Source organism: Papilio machaon, chromosome 23, assembly GCF_912999745.1.
Source record: "Papilio machaon chromosome 23, ilPapMach1.1, whole genome shotgun sequence".
Taxonomy (NCBI): Eukaryota; Metazoa; Arthropoda; class Insecta; order Lepidoptera; family Papilionidae; genus Papilio; species Papilio machaon.
In genome coordinates this window covers 4,790,267-4,809,008 of record NC_060008.1, presented here as the reverse complement: position 1 = coordinate 4,809,008, position 18,742 = coordinate 4,790,267, and the positions used below count along the sequence as shown (strand labels likewise).

The following is an 18,742-nucleotide window of genomic DNA, read 5'->3' as shown; positions in this document are numbered from 1 at the left end:
GGTCTGAGAATCGGCTACTATCTATTTTTCATAACCATATTAAGTTTTTTTTAAATGCGCGCGGACGGAGTCGCGGGCGGCAGCTAGTTTTTTATATTATAAGGTGGCCAAGGAGGATGCGGCCACCTGATTTGCCGAATGTCTTTGCGACCTCTATCCATAGACGTCCGCAATTGCAGATACGTTGACTACATATAATAGACGGAAGACTGGACGCACAGAAAGAGAATATTTTCCTTCCTAATGCGTTCTGTCTGTCAAATCCACTACCCCTTCCCATTCTTTCCTTATAAGAAAAGTGTGGGAAGGGAAATAGGACTAAAATTAGGCTTTAATTTAAAGATTGTAGATTGTGATTTGTATTCAACTTTTAAAATTAATCTTTGTTTTGTATTGTTATTTAACCTTCTGTAATGACTACAATTTCTCTCTCTGTTGCCAACTAATACTTCATGATACTTTTTGACATTGTAGTGTTCTGGTCAACCTTGTCAAATATTTGGCATGTTAAATTTTCTTGTGTGATATTCAAGGACATAACGCCAATATCCAAACGTCACAATATTCTTGAAAAATTATATTTATAGGTTGAAATATATTTAACCCAATACCTTAAAACACGTAATTCAATTTTTCAATAGTGTAAAAAAACTGTAATATGTAAAAAAAGAAATTAAAAACAAATGACAATAGAAGATTAAAAAAAACACATGTACTACTATTTTGGGATTACACGCTATTACGCTTTTATTTATTCATGAAAACATGAATAAATAAAAGCGAATCGACGAATACAAAGATAAATGACAATAAGATCAATAACACGTAATGTACATGTTGCAAAATAATCACGTCATCACATTTTAAGTTATGATTAAGTTATCTAAGAATTGTGTAACTTCAACTTTAGATGAAGTTGTCGACTTATCACAATTGATAATTGAATGTGATAATCCATTACTTATCTATGTAGAGATTTTATCTTATCTACGCTACATTTAGTATATAATATAGTTTTTCAAATAAACATGTTCAGTAAATGTCGTGCTTTGTGCAATTTAACAACTTATTCTAGTGACGTTCCTGTAACATTTTTTTAAAAATAATTGTGAGTATTTTTTATTATTTTCAATTAATAATTTCTTTGTTTGTAAGGGGTTAATTTTTAACTAACCTAACAGTGAGTTTCTGAGACCATAACCCCCGTTTAAAACATGTCTGTGTATTGTCAAAGATGGCAGGTATGATGATATCTATATATATAAAAGAAAGTTGTGTTAGTTACACTATTTATAAATCAAGAACGGCTGAATCGATTTGACTGAAAATTGGTGGGCAAGTAGCTTAGAACCAGGAAACGGACATAGGATAATTTTTACCACGTTTTTTATTTTATATTCCGCGCGGACGAAGTCGCGGGCAAAAGCTAGTATTTTATAAAGACTTTTTGGTCTCAGAAACCAACGGTAAAAATGTCGACTTTTATCGTGTATTAACTGTAACTAAATCTAGCTACAGATGAAAAAAATTCTGCTATGATTAACATCCATTTTAAAATAGAATAATATTGAATTTTAAAATTAACGTACAATATGAAGACGTATTTTAGATGTGCATCGTAATTAACTCATTAGATGTCTAATTTAGGTTTTTGGTATAAAAAAACATTTTAAAAATTAAAATTGAAAATCAATTTATGGTATTGGATTATCATTTTACATTCTAAAATATAATATACATTTTAAATTTTGATAATACCATTTATAAATAAAGTATAGCAAACCGACCCATTCGTAGCTCTCGCGGCCGTATGCCCGCTCGGTACAAGAGTTATAATCTATGTCCGATGTTTGACAGGACTTAATCTTTGATTTTTATGACACTTAAAAAAATGGTTTTTCGTTCTGGATGTTTTTTGTAGTAAAATCACAATGTTCTTTTGATTAAATAATTGTATTAATAAAATAGTGTTTTTTCTTGTAACTGAACTCATAAGTAACTTTCGTGATTCATATAAAGTGATAGACTACACACGAACCCTACTATAAAAGTTTTTTTTAAATAATTGGTGGAATAATGAACTTAGTTTTTAATTTTACTTCTTACTTATAAATGCGAAAGTTTAGATGGATGGAATGAATGATGATGTTTGAAGGTATCACAGAAACAACTTAATTGATGAAATTTGGCACAGATGTACAAAATAGTCTGAAAGAACAAGTCTACTTATTAAGTTTTTCTTTTAAATCCACGCGGACGGAGTCGTGGGCGACAGCTAGTATAAATAATTTAGTGATAAAATATCGATAGTAACTAGACGTGAATTAGCACCAACTTGCTGAGTAAACTGTAGTGTTTTTCCACTAGAACTCTGACTACAGCTAGAAATATCCCACAAGATTATTGTACTAGAAGATCAAGGAGTTTGTGACGCAATAATTGAATAGGGGTGAATAAATTGAATTGTTCCTAATTATTAGATTTTTTTTGAGCTTTTCGAAGTATCTCTTAAACAAAACCTTTATAAAATTATAATTGATATATCTTGTGAAAACCATGAGATTTAATATACGAATATGGCATGAAATATTTGCGATTTTACCTTACGAGTTATCCTTTGAATTAATGATTAAAAGGTAGTGGCACCTTAGTAAGGTTTTAGTACTTTCTAGCTTACTTTGTATAATTCTAGCAACATTTTGTCGACAAAGTCGTATAATTTGCCGAAGCCTCCAATGTGCATGTATTTTAAATTAGTTTTTAGGGTTCCGTATCTCGAAAGGAAAAAACGAAACCCTTATACCACTTTGTTGAACGTTCGTCTATCTGTCTGTTAAGACTCTTTCTCAGGAATGCGTGGATCGAATATTCAAACATTTAAGGCAACGCAATCAAAAGATCCAGTCATTTATGCCACTGATTTTTGACACTCGCAAGAGAATCAAAACCTACAGGCTACTTCCCGTGAACTCAGAATCTTGAAATTTAGTACAAAGCAACGTCTTATTGCACAGGAATTATTGCGAAAATGGTAAATTTTACTTATATACCTACGGGTTTGTACGGAACACTCGGTGTCCGAGTCCGACTCGCACTTAGTCGGTTTTTATTTCTAGTCAATTATTGGTAATGTACAAAGTTTTATAACAAACCAATTCTTCTTGAAGGTACTATTATAATTGGAAATAATTTGGTTGTCTATTGACTAACATTTAATCTATCTATATATATAAAAGAAAGTCGAGTTAGTTACACCATTTATAACTCAAGAACGGCTGAATCGATTTGACTGAAAATTGGTGGGCAGGTAGCTTAGAACCAGGAAACGGACATAGGATAATTTTTACACCGTTTTCTATTTTTTATTCCGCGCGGACGGGGTCGCGGGTAAAAGCTAGTTTTTTATAACCTTTACATTAAATTTCTGATACTTTAAAGTTTTATTATACGACTAGGTAACTAAAGGTATACGTAACTATCCTTGAACATTTAATTTGAACCTGTTATACTTTTAATTTAGTCGTGTTAATTAATTATATTCGATTATAAAAGATATACTAATTGAAATTTGTTACGAATGTGGTAATCGTTATCTTGTTTTTTTTAAATTGTGTTAATAGCTACATAACGCGTATAGATGCTAACTATTTTTTACCTACGTTTAATCAGCTGTAGAATGAGAACTTCCTGTCTAGCCTGTTCTTAATTCTACATTTATACCGGTTCATTAAGTAGAATGATTGTGTATGTATATAACTTAATGGCTATAACTTTCGTCCTGACGTTCCTTTTCGTCGAATTGATTGTTATTATTTATTGATTTGGGACCATCGGTACAGTATGTACTACTCTTCCATTCATCTCTATCAGCCGTCATATCTGAATTTACTCCCTTCTTGGATATCCCATTTCCTACTCATACTTTCTACTGTCTTCATCAACCCTTTGAGGTCAACCATAAATTAAGCCATGCGAATTTCATTATTTTTTTGACTCTATCACCATTCTTGTCACATTTGTGAGATCACTACCCAGTGTAATGTAACATATTTTGAAATTCTTGCAAAGAAATGATGGTAAGGCGCAGTGTGATATTTGCGCGGTGACAATAGTACATCGCGTGCTAATGCAGACTGAGTTACGACTATTTTTATTTTATTCTTGAATATGTAGTTTTATTATTAATTTATTATTAAAATGTTACGAAATTTGGTATCCCTTCCCGCTCCTTGTCGCATAATTTTGCACTTTGTCGACCACCTCTCTCACCCTCTATTTTTTGAATGGCCCCTTTGTAAATGTCTTTATAATACTGACTGGTTTTCATTTATTACATGCTTGATAGTTCATTCTGTTGTAAGAAGTAGGCACATAATGTCGCGAATTGCTCTAATTCGATCTAATTTTCCTGTTATTGTCGTCCACCTACACGTATTCCCGTCACAGACGATGTGATACGGTTATATTTAGAATGTTCTTCAATTATTCGACTTTGTAAATTGTGACAGATCTTTTGATTTCAGCGCGGAATTTTGACAGCTGTCAGAAACCATAGACTATAAATTTCTTTTTTTAATTTTGATTATTACAGTCGCCTTCTAATTTTTTGTTTCTTTTTTATGTTTAGCGAGAGTCATATCATAGTGAAGATAATAAGTAGGGATTTTTTTGAATATAGGTACACAATTTAACAAATGTTTTAGAAGATAAACATAGTAAAATTGTTTGTACATAAATAACCTTAGTTGATGTCATATACAGAAAACATAATTTAAACATTTTAAATAGAAATATTAATTTAAGTAGATAGTTAAATCTTTTACTTTGAAATAAAATGGTAAAAAGTAGCCACAATTCATCCTATTTATTAACAGTAGCACAAAGAAACGTGTCGTAACATTGTTTGAATATTAGAACCGTGTAATATAAAAAAGTTATAAAATTTTATGATCGAGTTTCTTGATAAATGTCTTTAAGGTTATATTTACATAGATAAGAACGTTATTAATTTCAATATTTAATAGGTCTAATAGCCCCGGCAAAGGGGATAATTTTAATAATTTAATTTTAATTGGTACACTAATAGTAGGTTTCTGAGGCCAAGCAGTTTAAAGTATATTCTTCTATCTTCTATCTCTGTTTTGTCAAAAATAATGACATGGATGACGTCATGTTTTATACAGAGATTCTGGTCTCTGAAATCCAGGAAAAACCGACTTGTAGCACAAAAATCTTCAGAAACTATTTGAAAATTGAAAAGAATTGGTAGCTAGAATATCTTATTTCATAATTATTTAATAGCCCTGAAAATCGAACCTGCATAATCGACGGTCTAAGGGACCGCTTAGGTTAGGTTAGAGAGAAACCTCGCTTATGGAGGTTTCCATCTAACCTAAGTTTCTCGTCCGCGAGAACGGACAGTGACAATCACTTATAGAGTTGTCTCGCTTATCCAGTTTATCATTTATATTAAGAATTAACTACCAAAATCAAATACAGATCAATAAAGGAATTATAGGATATCTTACAGATATCGTAAAACGTTGTTCTACTGCCAATAAATCGTGCCAATAGTGAGATAACCGTCTAATCTGTGGAGGTCGGTGATAAATTCCATATTGAAAGATACATTGGATATATGTGGAATCGACAAACATGTCTTTTTGTTAACATTAAGCCGTGCTATTAATTGATTAAGCAAGATTTGACATATCTCAGTCGTAAATAGGAACTTTGATACATAAATATTTAGTTTGAGGGGTACAAAATGTTTTTTTTCATCTGTGTATGACTTGTTTAGCAAAAAATTTTTGTTTAGATCACATGTGAAGTAAACATTAAGTGGATTATTACTAAACTGTCTCTGATAATAAATCTAAGTGACGTTAAAAGCCATGCGAGATAATAAATATTATCAACAGATGTGACAATGTCACATATTGTAGGGTTTTATATAGCTGCTATATATATTACATTTAGCATAGAATCGACAGGGGAGAAAATAGATAGTATCCTTTTTCTGTCTGTTCTCTCCTGTGACAAATAATGATAAGCAAAACATCTGCCACACGTCATCTCCCTGTCCTTATCTCAGTCACGTAAGGTCTGCACTCTATTTTTCGTTCTACAAATCAATGTATCTTCTATCGTCACATTATGTTGTTGCAAATATTTATCGTTAGAGGTCGCTAAATTTCAAGTGAATTTGCTCGTTTGATGTCTTCTTTATCTGGACCGATATTTAAACTTATGTTTTTTTTCGTGGTTCAAAAAACAAATCGTGGTAAGAAGTTCTTTTACGATTTTTATTTAGGCTACATTTATTATTTGTCTTTCTATCTAAGCACAATCTCGTTTATTTCCTAGTCCTTTTTATGTACATTCGGTGTATTATATATTCATGTGGTGGTAGTCATAAATAATTTTATGACATGTTATGTTGTCTCCATGATGTCATATCATTTTGATTATGATCGATGAATAAAATATTCCTTCATAAAATTACTGAAGTTACTCATCTTAATTTATTAGAACAATGACAGGTATATTTTCAAGGTTTCCACAAGTGAAATGGGTGTTTTTTTTAGCCGACTTCAAAAAGAAGGAGGTTATCAATTCGACTGTATCTTTTTTTATAGTTTAAAGTAGCAAATGAGTAAGCGGCCACCTACATTTGACAAAATAGTGAAACAACCGTTGTCTAGAGACATCCATTGGCACATACGTTGCCTACCTTTAATCGACAAGAGGGAACGCACAGAAGATAATTACTCTCCTCTATCCAATCCCTTGCCATTCCTACCTCACAATAAATGAGTGGGAAGAGTAAAGGGACGAAAATTAGGCCTCCGGCAAGCACACTGTTAGCGACACAACTTTCTTTCCAAAACTTAAACTAACGCTTTACCACGATCCCGACTTAAGTGGGTATAAGTGCATAGCCGCGCAACTCTTCAAGTCTCTTTAAGTCGTACTTAGAAACATTAACTGTTTTATCAGAGAGAATGACTATGACAATAAAAACTTGAGAGGTGTCAAGGGACACCCGGATGGAACGAAGTTCCTTTCGATTAATTAGTGAAGGAACCAATGTTTATTCTATGAATAAAAAACTTAAGTCTTCACAAGAAGTACATTTTATTTCTATGAATTTTCGTTATATATTGTCACGTCGTTGCCATGGTGAAGTAGCGCTCATTCGTCGTTAACATACTATAGCAAAAAGTGTCGTGACAACTTTTCGTAAGAATTTTTTCCGTCTAGCCCCCTTTCACAACGCGCGATTAGGAACTTCGTTCCAATAACTTCGATTAACTAAAATTAATCATGTTTACGAAGGCTTAAAATAAAGTAATTTTAATTCTAGGAACTTTGTTTTTGCGATATGGCATTTCTATTTTTAAACAATTACCTTATAATGTTTGATGTCATCAGATTTCGTAAATGTAAACCGATGGCTTCTATTACACGGTTAATGAGTACTAAATGTAACACATTTTGCGGCGTCAGAATGGCGCCTAAGTATTTTCTAAAGTACCAAATTGAATAAAAATATTTCTAAATTTAATAATTTATTACTTGCTTGCCAGTATTATGCTTTTGTCAATCTTACAATAGCAATTTTTATATTATAAAGATACTAATATTTATCAGGTCTTTTACTTTGTAAATATATCTAATCTCATCATCATCAACCTGCCCTTATCCCTATGGAGGGTCGGCACAGTATGTACTACTCCTCCATACATCTCTATTAGCCGTCATATCTGAATTTACCCCCTTCTTACGCATATCCTCTTTCACACAATCCATCCATACTTTCTAATATATCTAAAATACATACATATATATATATATATATATATATATATATATATATATATAGGTAAATATATCTAATCTATATATACCTATATATAAAAGAAAGTCGTGTTAGTTACACTATTTATAACTCAAGAACGGCTGAATCGATTTGACTGAAAATTGGTGGGCAGGTAGCTTAGAACCAGGAAACGGACATAGGATAATTTTTACCCCGTTTTCTATTTTTTATTCCGCGCGGACGGAGTCGCGGGCAAAAGCTAGTATATTATAAAATTCTCATGTCACTGTTTTCGTTGCCATACTCCTCCGAAACGGCTTGACCGATTCTCATGAAATTTTGTGAGCATATTCAGTAGGTCTGAGAATCGGCCAACATCTATTTTTTTCATAACCCATTTTTTAAATGCGCGCGGACGGAGTCGCGGGCGACAGCTAGTAAAATCTATATATATTATGTCCGTTAGAATAGTTCTTGATATAAAATCAATGTACCGTTATTGTTTTTCAAAAGGTCTTCTACGTGACCGTAACCTAACAAATCGCGAAAACTAATCGGATAAGCCACGCTACGAACAAACATGATACAAAGTGAAAGATCAATGTCTCTGTCATAGAGTATGTTAACTACAGACGTGACAATTCTTTGTAATGAAATATATTGCAATAAATAATTTAATCAGAAAATTTAATAATAATTAATGCTCCTTGCCTATAGGTAATAAATAAAATAATACAACTAATTGATCATTGACAACTTATTTATTATTATTCATAGGAAATTAAAATTGTTTTTTTTTTCTTTTGGATACGTTTTGATGATCTTTTTTTATTTATTTAGTAATTTTGTACAATTCCTAACATATTATATTTTATATACATTTTATATGATCTTGGCACTTGAATTCTGAACTAGTTGGTCATAAATTTTACCGAATGAATTTGAAATGTATATTTGCATCAGTGCCAAATCGACTTGCCAACCTATAGCTACAAATGTTAATGTTTTCCCTGTCCATAATTAGACTTTGAGATACTTGAATGCAGTCACACCTACTTTAAATGAAAGTGAATGGTCTAATTTATAAAATTAAAGTCCCTTCATTGTTTTGTATGAACAATGAACAAACTTAATAATTATAGCAGTATTTTTCATATGGTTTTTGAATAAGAGTTTATTTGTAACATTATTAATAAAAGCGTTAATAATTTCAAATTTCTCCATACAAAAGAGAAATATGTGTACTTAAAAATGTGTTCGTGAATATTTAAGACTCAATACTTTTTCCATTGATTGCAAAATAGTTTCTTAAAACTGGTTGTATTTAGAATTGATTATGGAATCGATATGAGAAGGACCATATTTCGTGAACATGGTGTCTTTTCGTTGCTTGTGACAAAAAAGCTGTTTTTTTTTGTAATCTCCGAAACGGCTGGACTTTTAGTGGAAGATAGCTAATATGTGCGGTAGTAACTTAGGCTACTTTTTTTTAATTCATTTTGTTGAAACATCGGGCAACAGATAATATAAAATTTGTTCCGGTCGATTTGGAGGCCGGTCTTTCAATCGCTTTGTTATTGGTTAATGAAAATAGACGTTTCACGTCGTAGGTTGAATTACTATAATTATTTAGGCGAAATGCCAAGGTAATTAAATAACAAAATACATCAATGGACAAGATCATTGACGCAAAAATGTTAAGGGGTGGGACAGACGTAATGATTGATAAATACCACGTGATAGTACTTTGATTTATGATCCACTAGAGGTCGCCCACGACTTCGTTAGCGCATTAAAAAAGTAAAAAGTGTATTACCGCCTATATCAGCTACCTTCGAATTAATATCCTGTCAAAATCGATCCCGCCGTTTCGGAACAAACGCGGATTTGCGGACATGCAGACAAAAGTTTTAAAATACAAATACATCATCATCATCAACATGCCCTTATCCCTATGGAGGGTCGGCACAGTATGTACTTCTTCTCCATACATCTCTATCAGCTGTCGTATCTGAATTTACCCCCTTCTTACGCATATCATCTTTCATACAATCCATCCATACTTTCGTTGGTCTTCCTCTACCTTTGTAGCCATTAAAATTCAATCTTAATATACATAATGTTCACGAAATATTAATCTTGTTTTCATATTTCATTCCGACATTTCGATTTTATTAATTTTATATGTAAGTACTATTCGAATCAATTGTATTGAGCTGACAGTTAAAAATCTACTCTTCACATGATTTTAGTGAATTCACTAACGATTTAGTAGATTCCCTATCATTTTCCAACCGATATTATCCGTCTTATTTGAAAAAAAAAAATGGTCTGCTCACACAAAATGCTAAATTTCCAGCCTATAATATTAGGTGATATATACTAATAAATGTAACAAAACAGAAATTAGTGAAATATTAACATCTTTCAAACTTCAATCATATAAATAAGTGTTCGTTGAGTAATATTTGAGGGGTGTGACGGTGTTGGAAAGTGGCTCGCTCACGTGCGTCTGCGCACGCACGCCACTATGACTTCGATAAGGTTGTCATGTGCAAGTTAAGTATATTGTATCAATTAAACTTACATGTAAGTTTAAATAAGAATTTAAAAACAATTTGACACGGTTTTAGTGATTTTATTGTTATTGTATTTTTAAATGAGTTTTTTTTTATAATTACCTAGCTTTTACCCGCGACTCCGTCCGCGCGGAATAAAAAATAGAAAACGGGGTAAAAATTATCCTATGTCCGTTTCCTGGTTTTAAGCTACCTGCCCACCAATTTTCAGTCAAATCGATTCAGCCGTTCTTGAGTTATAAATAGTGTAACTAACACGACTTTCTTTTATATATATAGATTATAGATAGATTACTTCAATGATTTTATTCAAATTTCTTTAACAACTTTGTCACAACAACGCTTTTGAAACACTTGTTGAATAAAATGTTTTCATATTTTACGGTAAATTAAATTATTTTAAAGATATTTTCCTCAAATGTTGGCAACCCTAATTCAAATCTGGGAAGTGGGTGTGTGGCTCACGTGACTTTAGTCTCGTATGATGGTGTGTTGCGACTTGCGGTTCATTTATTCTTATTTGGATGGTCACGTGCGCCCTGTGATATATTTATCTTTTTGTTTTTAATATCTTGTAACATTTAAATTGAACGTTATGTGGTATTTAAATCTTATGACGTATTGATTCGATTCCTTACAATAACAACAACAATATAAGTCACGCCAGTAACCCAGAGCTGTAGGAAGATTCCACGGAGCTCCTTTTGGCGCGGACCTGACATTTTACTCGCTCCTTCTACATTCTATATACATCTAGGTATATATGCAGGTCCGTATCAGATGCTCTTAGTAGCTATTCTTGAGTATTTCAAAACTTTCTAAATATACCTTTTTCAACTCCACTTACAACAGCGTTTCCTTACTGTAGGAAAAAAAAATTTTTTTTTGGTTAACTGATATATGAACGGCTAAAACAGTCACGTACATAGGTCCGGTGTCGGCACCGACTAGTTTCGAGCCCATCGGGGGCCCTTCACTACTATTTTTTTGGTTAGTACTTTAAATAACTTGTATAAAGAAAACATTGTCGGTTTTTATTAACTAACGTCTGTGATAATGTCTCTATTTATTTACAAAATCGATGTATAATTTTTTTTTTATTATTAATTTTATTTTACTTTAATATTATAAATGCGAAAGTTTAGATGGATGTTTGAAGGTATCTACGGAACTGCTCAACGGATTTTGATGAAATTTGACACATATGAAGAACATAGTCTGGGAGACCACGTAGGCTACTTATTACATTATTTTATTCCGCGCAGACAGAGTCACGGGTGAAAGCTTGTGTGTTTACATTTATAAAACAATACAGATGGTAGGCGTGTCACTCACGTGCCCCCTAGCGTCACTGGCGTGCAACTAATTGTTCTATTTTTAACCGAGTCATGTGCTTCAGGAATTCGCATAGATTTACGTAGTTGGCTAGAACAATTAACGCCTACTGTTAATTGATAAAATGTCGTGATCGAAATCGTGGAGTATTATTATATTAATTAATACGTGTGATATATTTACGCTTTGAGACAATTCTAATACGTGATTCTATACGTTAAGTTGTGTCATGATACGAGCAAATTATATACAAACGAATAAAATAATAGTGGGCCTAGCATATTTGTGACAATCGCCATCGTATCGTTTTCGACAAAATTTTTATAAAAAATTGATCAGTGCTTTTTGACTCTATCCACTATCCCAAATCATGAATGTGTAATTTGGAAAGCATAAACCAAGGTTATTCAGAAGGTGAGCCAATCTTCCAATTGCACTCAATTGGATCTCAGGAACGGATGCCCGCTGTTTGCCGCCTTGTGTAGGTGTTATCGACCAAAATGAACATTGACACCAGTGCTGGCATCACACACATGTACCTCTAAATTTGATTACATATTAAATACAGTCGAACTTAGATTAGCGAGAGTTCAAGGGATCGAGATTCTCTCTCTTATAGAGGTATCGCAGTTATTCAGATTAGACTGTGTTTTGTTCTGAAGAACAATAGAAATAGAGTGATACCTTTTTTTTTAAAAAAAAACAAGTTGTTTTATGGTACAGATGGCATTATGACAACGGTTTCTATAATCGTCACCCTTCTTTTGTGGACATTATAATTATCATCAGCCTATATCAAACCACTTCTGTACGCCTTCCTAAATGTCTACAGTAATCCAACATAATACTGGCTTTCAATTACAAACCATTGCATTACTGTGACACAAATTCAACTTGACCAGTGATATCAAATGCTCAATTCCTGCAGACGTTTCTGGGCGTCAGAAGGTCGCCGGGAATGATTAGTAGCGTCGCTTCGTGTCACAGTTACAAGGCGCCAGGCTTCATTGAAGTAGTTTGACGTAGATACACAATTACAACTAAACTTGGACTCTATAAGTAGGTGTGTTGAGTTCAATTTGCATTAACAATGGAAGATGTGACGTAGAGCATATTTACAAAATAAATGGACTGTCCGGTTGTAGTCTCAACTGATCTCTCGCTTGTATCGTGCTTATTTGAATCATTTAATTTAAAATTATAGATTACACATCTATAATTTTAAATTAAATGATGAATGAGTAAGCACAAATGCCTGGTATATAGAATATTATGTATATATTATTATTTTTTTGTTATATTACAAGGTGGCAAACGAGCAAGCGGCTACATGAATTCGCCGAAATGGCGAAGCGACCGCTGCCCATAGACATTCGCAATTGCATAAGCGTTGCCTACCCTCAATCGACGAAGGAGGGGACGCACAAAAAGAGAATATTTAACCTTCCTATGCATCTCCTCTATCAAATCCATATCCCCTTCCTATCTTTTTCTTGTAAGAAAAGGGTGGGAAGAGAAAGAGGACTAAAATTAGGCTTCCGGCACCACACTCATCAGACGAAACGCGGAATTACTTCCACTTCATCTGTGTGGTCGTGGTATTTCACTGAGCGAGGCCAATTCGTGCAACTGATGTTGTTGTTGCTGGCGTCTACCACTGTTAAATCCATTGGTTTGTAATAAAATAGTGAAAACAACAACCGTAGACATGTTGGAATTTGATTGGAGGAAATTATTAAAAAAATCTTGCATCATATTTTTTTATTAAGTTCATCACAAAAATACTTTTTTGAGAATATAGTTGTGATACTATTAATTTTTTTTATTCAAATTAAACAAACCACACAAATCTTACTATCTTATGTTACTTTTATTATAAATGTGAATGTTTGGATGGATAAATAAATGTATGGATGGATGTTTGTTAGAAGGTATCTCCAGAACGGCTACATGGATCTCGCTGAAATTTGGTATAGATGTTGAACAAGTTTTTTTTTAATTCCGGTGTATATGTCTTGTTACAGATGCATTTCGGCACAGGAGTGCCGTCTACCGAGGAGTTTCAACCGTCGCCATAACGCCCAAAATGACAAGCCAACTCTTCCGTAGGAAGCCGTTTAAAATTCTCAACACTTTCTTGAACACGTAAATCGAGACAATTTAAAAATAACAGCAAATAAACCAAAGTTAAACTTTTGAAGTGATTTAGTGTTAGTGAATTTTGTTCCTCTATTTATTTAGTTTAATTCGAGTGATATTAGTTTAAGTAAATTTAGTGACGTGCCATAATAATGGTGAATATGTGGTGTTTGATCGTCGCCTCAGTGCTGAGCTTAGTGGCGGCCGACAGGGACAACCTGCCACCTACTTGTGATAGGTGAGTTTATATCATTTTTAATATTTTATTCTTATGCCCAGTTTGCATTATTCTAATCCAGCGTAAATTGGACTAGAATTGGTACTGGAAAAATGTAAATCCACACTGGAATGCAGTAGCGTTAAATCTTATTTTTATTTAAAATGGAAACTTGTTATACTTCGGAAGATTCCAAGGTTGGTTTTTTATTATTTATTTTTTTAAGTGCTGGTTTTACCAGACTATACTTATATGGTCAATAAAAAGGTTGTCTACATTTCATATTCAATTGGAATTTATTATTTTCTCATAACTTAGAATAACTAAGACTTTTTACGTATCGGCGAGATGTGTTGCTAGTTTTTTCAATCCAAACCCATGATCTTAGATAATCTGCATAATATTAGCTTCCCTTTTTTTTACAATATCACTTCACTTAATCTCACAATTTTGACAAAATAACTAAAATAATCAAATTATAGTAATAGCCGCCATGGTTTTTAACATTTGACGATTTATTTAATGTATTCTTTGGATCGGAGCGAAGGATAACGGGACGCGGAGACACGAGTATACCCTTGCTATCCTTCACTCACAATGGGGCGATCTGTCCACACATGCGCTGCAGCTAAAGCCGCTATAAAGTTTGAATCATATAATACTTGGCGTATACTGATCACACGTTATGTATAAATTGCACAAACCGGAAGTTAAACGTCCTTGTCAACAGGCTACTTACTACTCGTCTAATACGATACAATACACATAATATAGTATTTAACTTCCTGTTATATAAAGAAAAATGTAACATTTAAAAAAAAGGTAAAAATGAACATCGATTCATATCAATTTTTTAAAGACTGGAAAAGTAGCCAATAAGTTTTTAACCGACAAAGGAGCTTCTCAATTTGAATGATTGTTAATAGACGGTGCCCAATTTATGAACGTATGTTTCGGCATTAAACCCAGGACTTACGCCTTAGTTCTATTCGAACTCTATCCCTCAAGGTCACAGACTTGCGTGTAATCTAGATAAGTAGTTTATGACATGAGTTACTATTCTAAATACCGTTCTCTTTACACAAGTTCAATGGCAGTAACCTGACAAGAAACTGGATAAAACCGGTTACACCGACATCTCGGTTACAAGCTATTGTAATATTTGTTTTGCATAGTTTAATGCTATTGTCTCATTGAAGTCTGCATTTACCGATGTCTTGATCGGGTCAATAAGCTCATTAATGTTGTTCTGTTTCCATTTTACTCGATATTCTACTGAACAGTCCCCATAGTTGCAAAGATGCTCTTTTAGAGGGCTCGTACAACCTTGACCAGATCACATAGTGGCTCAGAATTTCGTACTTGACGTTGCACAGAACACAAATTTAAGTATCGTGGAAATACTTCCACTTGGCGTTTATACACATTTTATAAGTGTTTTTTGTTCCTATTACAGTTTAATCTACTGCCACGGACCGCTGCTGCATACGGTACAGATGGCTGGGCTCTACAACGACTCCAAGACCTTTGTCGACATGAAGATTAAGTTCTCTCCTAACATCACCCTCGAACACTTTAGGAAAATGATGGAAAGGTAATGTTACTAGCTTTGGATTGACCCACAATTAATACACACTTTGATATATGCTGCGGAAATGCAGGTTTTAACCTAACAAGATATAGTTTTATATGTCTTGTATTTACATATAGGTACATCAAACTTATATAACCAAAAATATGTGATCAAATGATACAAGAAGAAGAAGTACGAAAATGTAATATATACTCTATCAAAGAATTAAAAACAGTAACCTTTGTTGACGATTAGCTTGAATAATAATAGTTTATCCATACATTTTCAGGTTATATCCAATGGAGCCAACGAAAGCTGATATCCAGGAATTTGTAAACCAGAACTTCGATCCTGAGGGTTCAGAGTTTGAAGACTGGAGGCCCACTGATTGGAAAGATAATCCAGGTAAATTTTGCTTACACATTTAATAAGCGTATAGTGCCATGATTTGATTTGGCACGTTTGTACAAGCGTACCTACTCTTTTCACAGAGCCAACTCAAATGACTAGTACTATAATAGCTTCCAACTCCACACCTTAAGTTTGTCAACATTTATTTTACGTTAAATTGTTTAAAAAAACAACGTAACTGTTTATAGAATTCTTAAATTGGAACCCTATGAAATCATCTATACATATCATCTATACATATCAAATTTACTTTCTCACAATTGTTTTAAAATCTTCCATCATTTGAACCATCACAAAAGGTATGTTATAATTTATCACGTAACGAATGGAAATAAACTTCCGTTTGTTAACAACTTGTAAACAATTGATTTCTTGGTATTGATTGATTGGAGTCACTTCTATTTGTAATACGTTGATATATTACAGTTAAGTTACTTACTCGATATTTTCATCAACATTTTTAACATCATCAGCTCTCTATATGTCCCCAATGAGGCTCTAAGTTAGGCGTGACTTCGTAGATATATACCGGTTGCAACACGATGTTTTCCTGCACCTTAAGATTTGGATATATGTACACACTAGTTGTCACCCTCGACTACGTCCGCGTGGAGTTAAAAAAAAACGTAATAAGTAGCTCATGTGTTCTTCCAGACTATGTTCTACATCTGTACCAAATTTAATTAAGATCCGTTGAGCCGTTCCGGAGATACCTTCAAATAAATATCCATCCATCTAAATTTTCGCATTTATAATATTAGTAAGATGTAGGGATTCGAACTAATGACCTGCAGATACAAGTCAAGTACTTTTCCTTAAGCCACCGACGCTTTCAAAAACATCTTTTAATTTTTTTTCGTTTGAATTAATTGATCATGTAATTGTCATGAGACTTGTTCATGTAGTTGTCTTTATTTTGTCAAAGGGCATGAAAGGGATGTAAATATGTATTAATACAAGTTTCATAGTCGTCTAAACCCAGTGTAAAAATGTTACATTGTATTATTAAACTAGTCAGTCTTAGATATAACAATTTAGTTCCTTCTATCAAAACTATTTGATAAAAACTATATAATATACTAGCTTTTACCCGCGACTCCGTCCGCGCGGAATAAAAAAATGCACACAAGATAAAAAAGTTCCTATGACCGTCTCCTAGTTCTAAACTACCTCCCCATCAATTTTCAGCTAAATCAGTTCGACCGATGTTGAGTTATTAAAAGTGTAACTAACACGACTTTCTTTTACATATATATACATGATGGTTATTTCTTAAATATTTGAATTACTCTATGATAAGTTTGGGGACAAAGAAATTGGTACCAGAATAATTGATAGTAATGGACTCACTTTATTAATCAATATTTACTCTACTGCGGAATATTTTCTCAGGAAATGTTTATCAAATTCCCAATTAACATATAATTAATTGTAAAACTATATCATATGGTCTTAGAATAAAGAATTATATATCTTGTTCTAATCCAAAGACATCTTAACCACAGACAAACTTTACATTTAACGGTAATATTAATAAATGCCAAGATATGTCCGATAAAATACTTTTTCTAAAACTTCATGCACTATGGAAGTCTATCCTTCTTGGTTACGTGAGTTATGTTGTTTCATTATTCCAGCATTTCTGCAAAGGATCAAAGATCCACTTCTTCACCAGTGGGCGTCGGATCTGAACCGGCTGTGGTTAGAGCTGGGCAGGAAAATGAAGGAGGACGTGAAGAAGAACCAGGATCTGTATTCCATCATCTATGTTGACAATCCTGTTATAGTGCCTGGTGAGTGATTTTTACCAGAAATATACACTTGGAGATACCTTCTAACAAACATCCATCCATACATCTAAGGATTTATAATATTAGTGTGATGAATGTATTATTTTCAGGCGGTCGTTTCCGTGAGTTTTACTACTGGGATTCATATTGGATAATCCAAGGTTTACTGTTGTCTGAAATGAGAAGCACCGCTAGAGGCATGGTGTCTAACTTCTTAGATATAGTGGATAGAATTGGTCTTATACCGAATGGTGGAAGAATTTACTATGTTATGAGGTTAGTGTACAATTTAAGTAACAGTAATAAACATTTCTTTGTATATATGTAATAAACATTGTTTTTTTTTATTAGTTTTTTTGTACCACATCTTTTTTTTCTTCAGATCACAACCACCTCTTCTTATACCAATGGTTCAATCAATAATGGAAGATTCATTTGATATTGACTTTCTAAAACAACATATACATACATTGGATAAAGAATTTGATTTCTGGATGAAAAACCATACAGTGGAAGTTGAACATGACGGAGAAAAGTAAGTATTTATTAACTCGATTAAAGGAATTAACCGCGAATTTAATATGCCGTATATTTCGGCAGAGAAATGCATAACGCATTTAACGAAATTTACGAAATTGTTGTCAAATGCATGTTTGTAATGTTATTAAATTTTAGGACATCTTTTGCAGTTTCTATAAGACTTCTTTAATATGTTAAATATTAAGAAATATTCATTCTTTTGTCGAAAAAATAAGGAACTAGTTGTCGCCTTTGGTCTAAATAATTCGACAATTCTTTCTGCATTTCTCTATATTTTTATCTGTGCCAAATTTCACGTCAGTTCGCGCAATTACTTTAAAATGGTGTGTACGAAAT

At 33.0% G+C, this 18,742-nt stretch overlaps 1 protein-coding gene across 5 annotated transcripts in view; it reads left to right on the top strand.

The window, feature by feature from the left end:
• LOC106707325 (trehalase) overlaps positions 1-18,742 on the top strand; it is a 54,520-nt gene that overhangs the window by 18,739 nt on the left and 17,039 nt on the right. For 4 of the 5 annotated variants that reach the window (XM_045683772.1, XM_045683774.1, XM_045683771.1 and 1 more), the window contains exons 2-7: positions 13,761-14,113; positions 15,549-15,686; positions 15,955-16,070; positions 17,714-17,869; positions 17,977-18,142; positions 18,249-18,401. In XM_045683772.1, coding sequence (XP_045539728.1) covers positions 14,028-14,113; positions 15,549-15,686; positions 15,955-16,070; positions 17,714-17,869; positions 17,977-18,142; positions 18,249-18,401 — 815 coding nt within the window. In that variant the 5' untranslated portion in view covers positions 13,761-14,027. Of the gene's footprint in view, positions 1-1,047; positions 1,109-13,760; positions 14,114-15,548; positions 15,687-15,954; positions 16,071-17,713; positions 17,870-17,976; positions 18,143-18,248; positions 18,402-18,742 lie in introns of those variants that run through there. The other variant, XM_045683773.1, reaches the window with a different exon arrangement.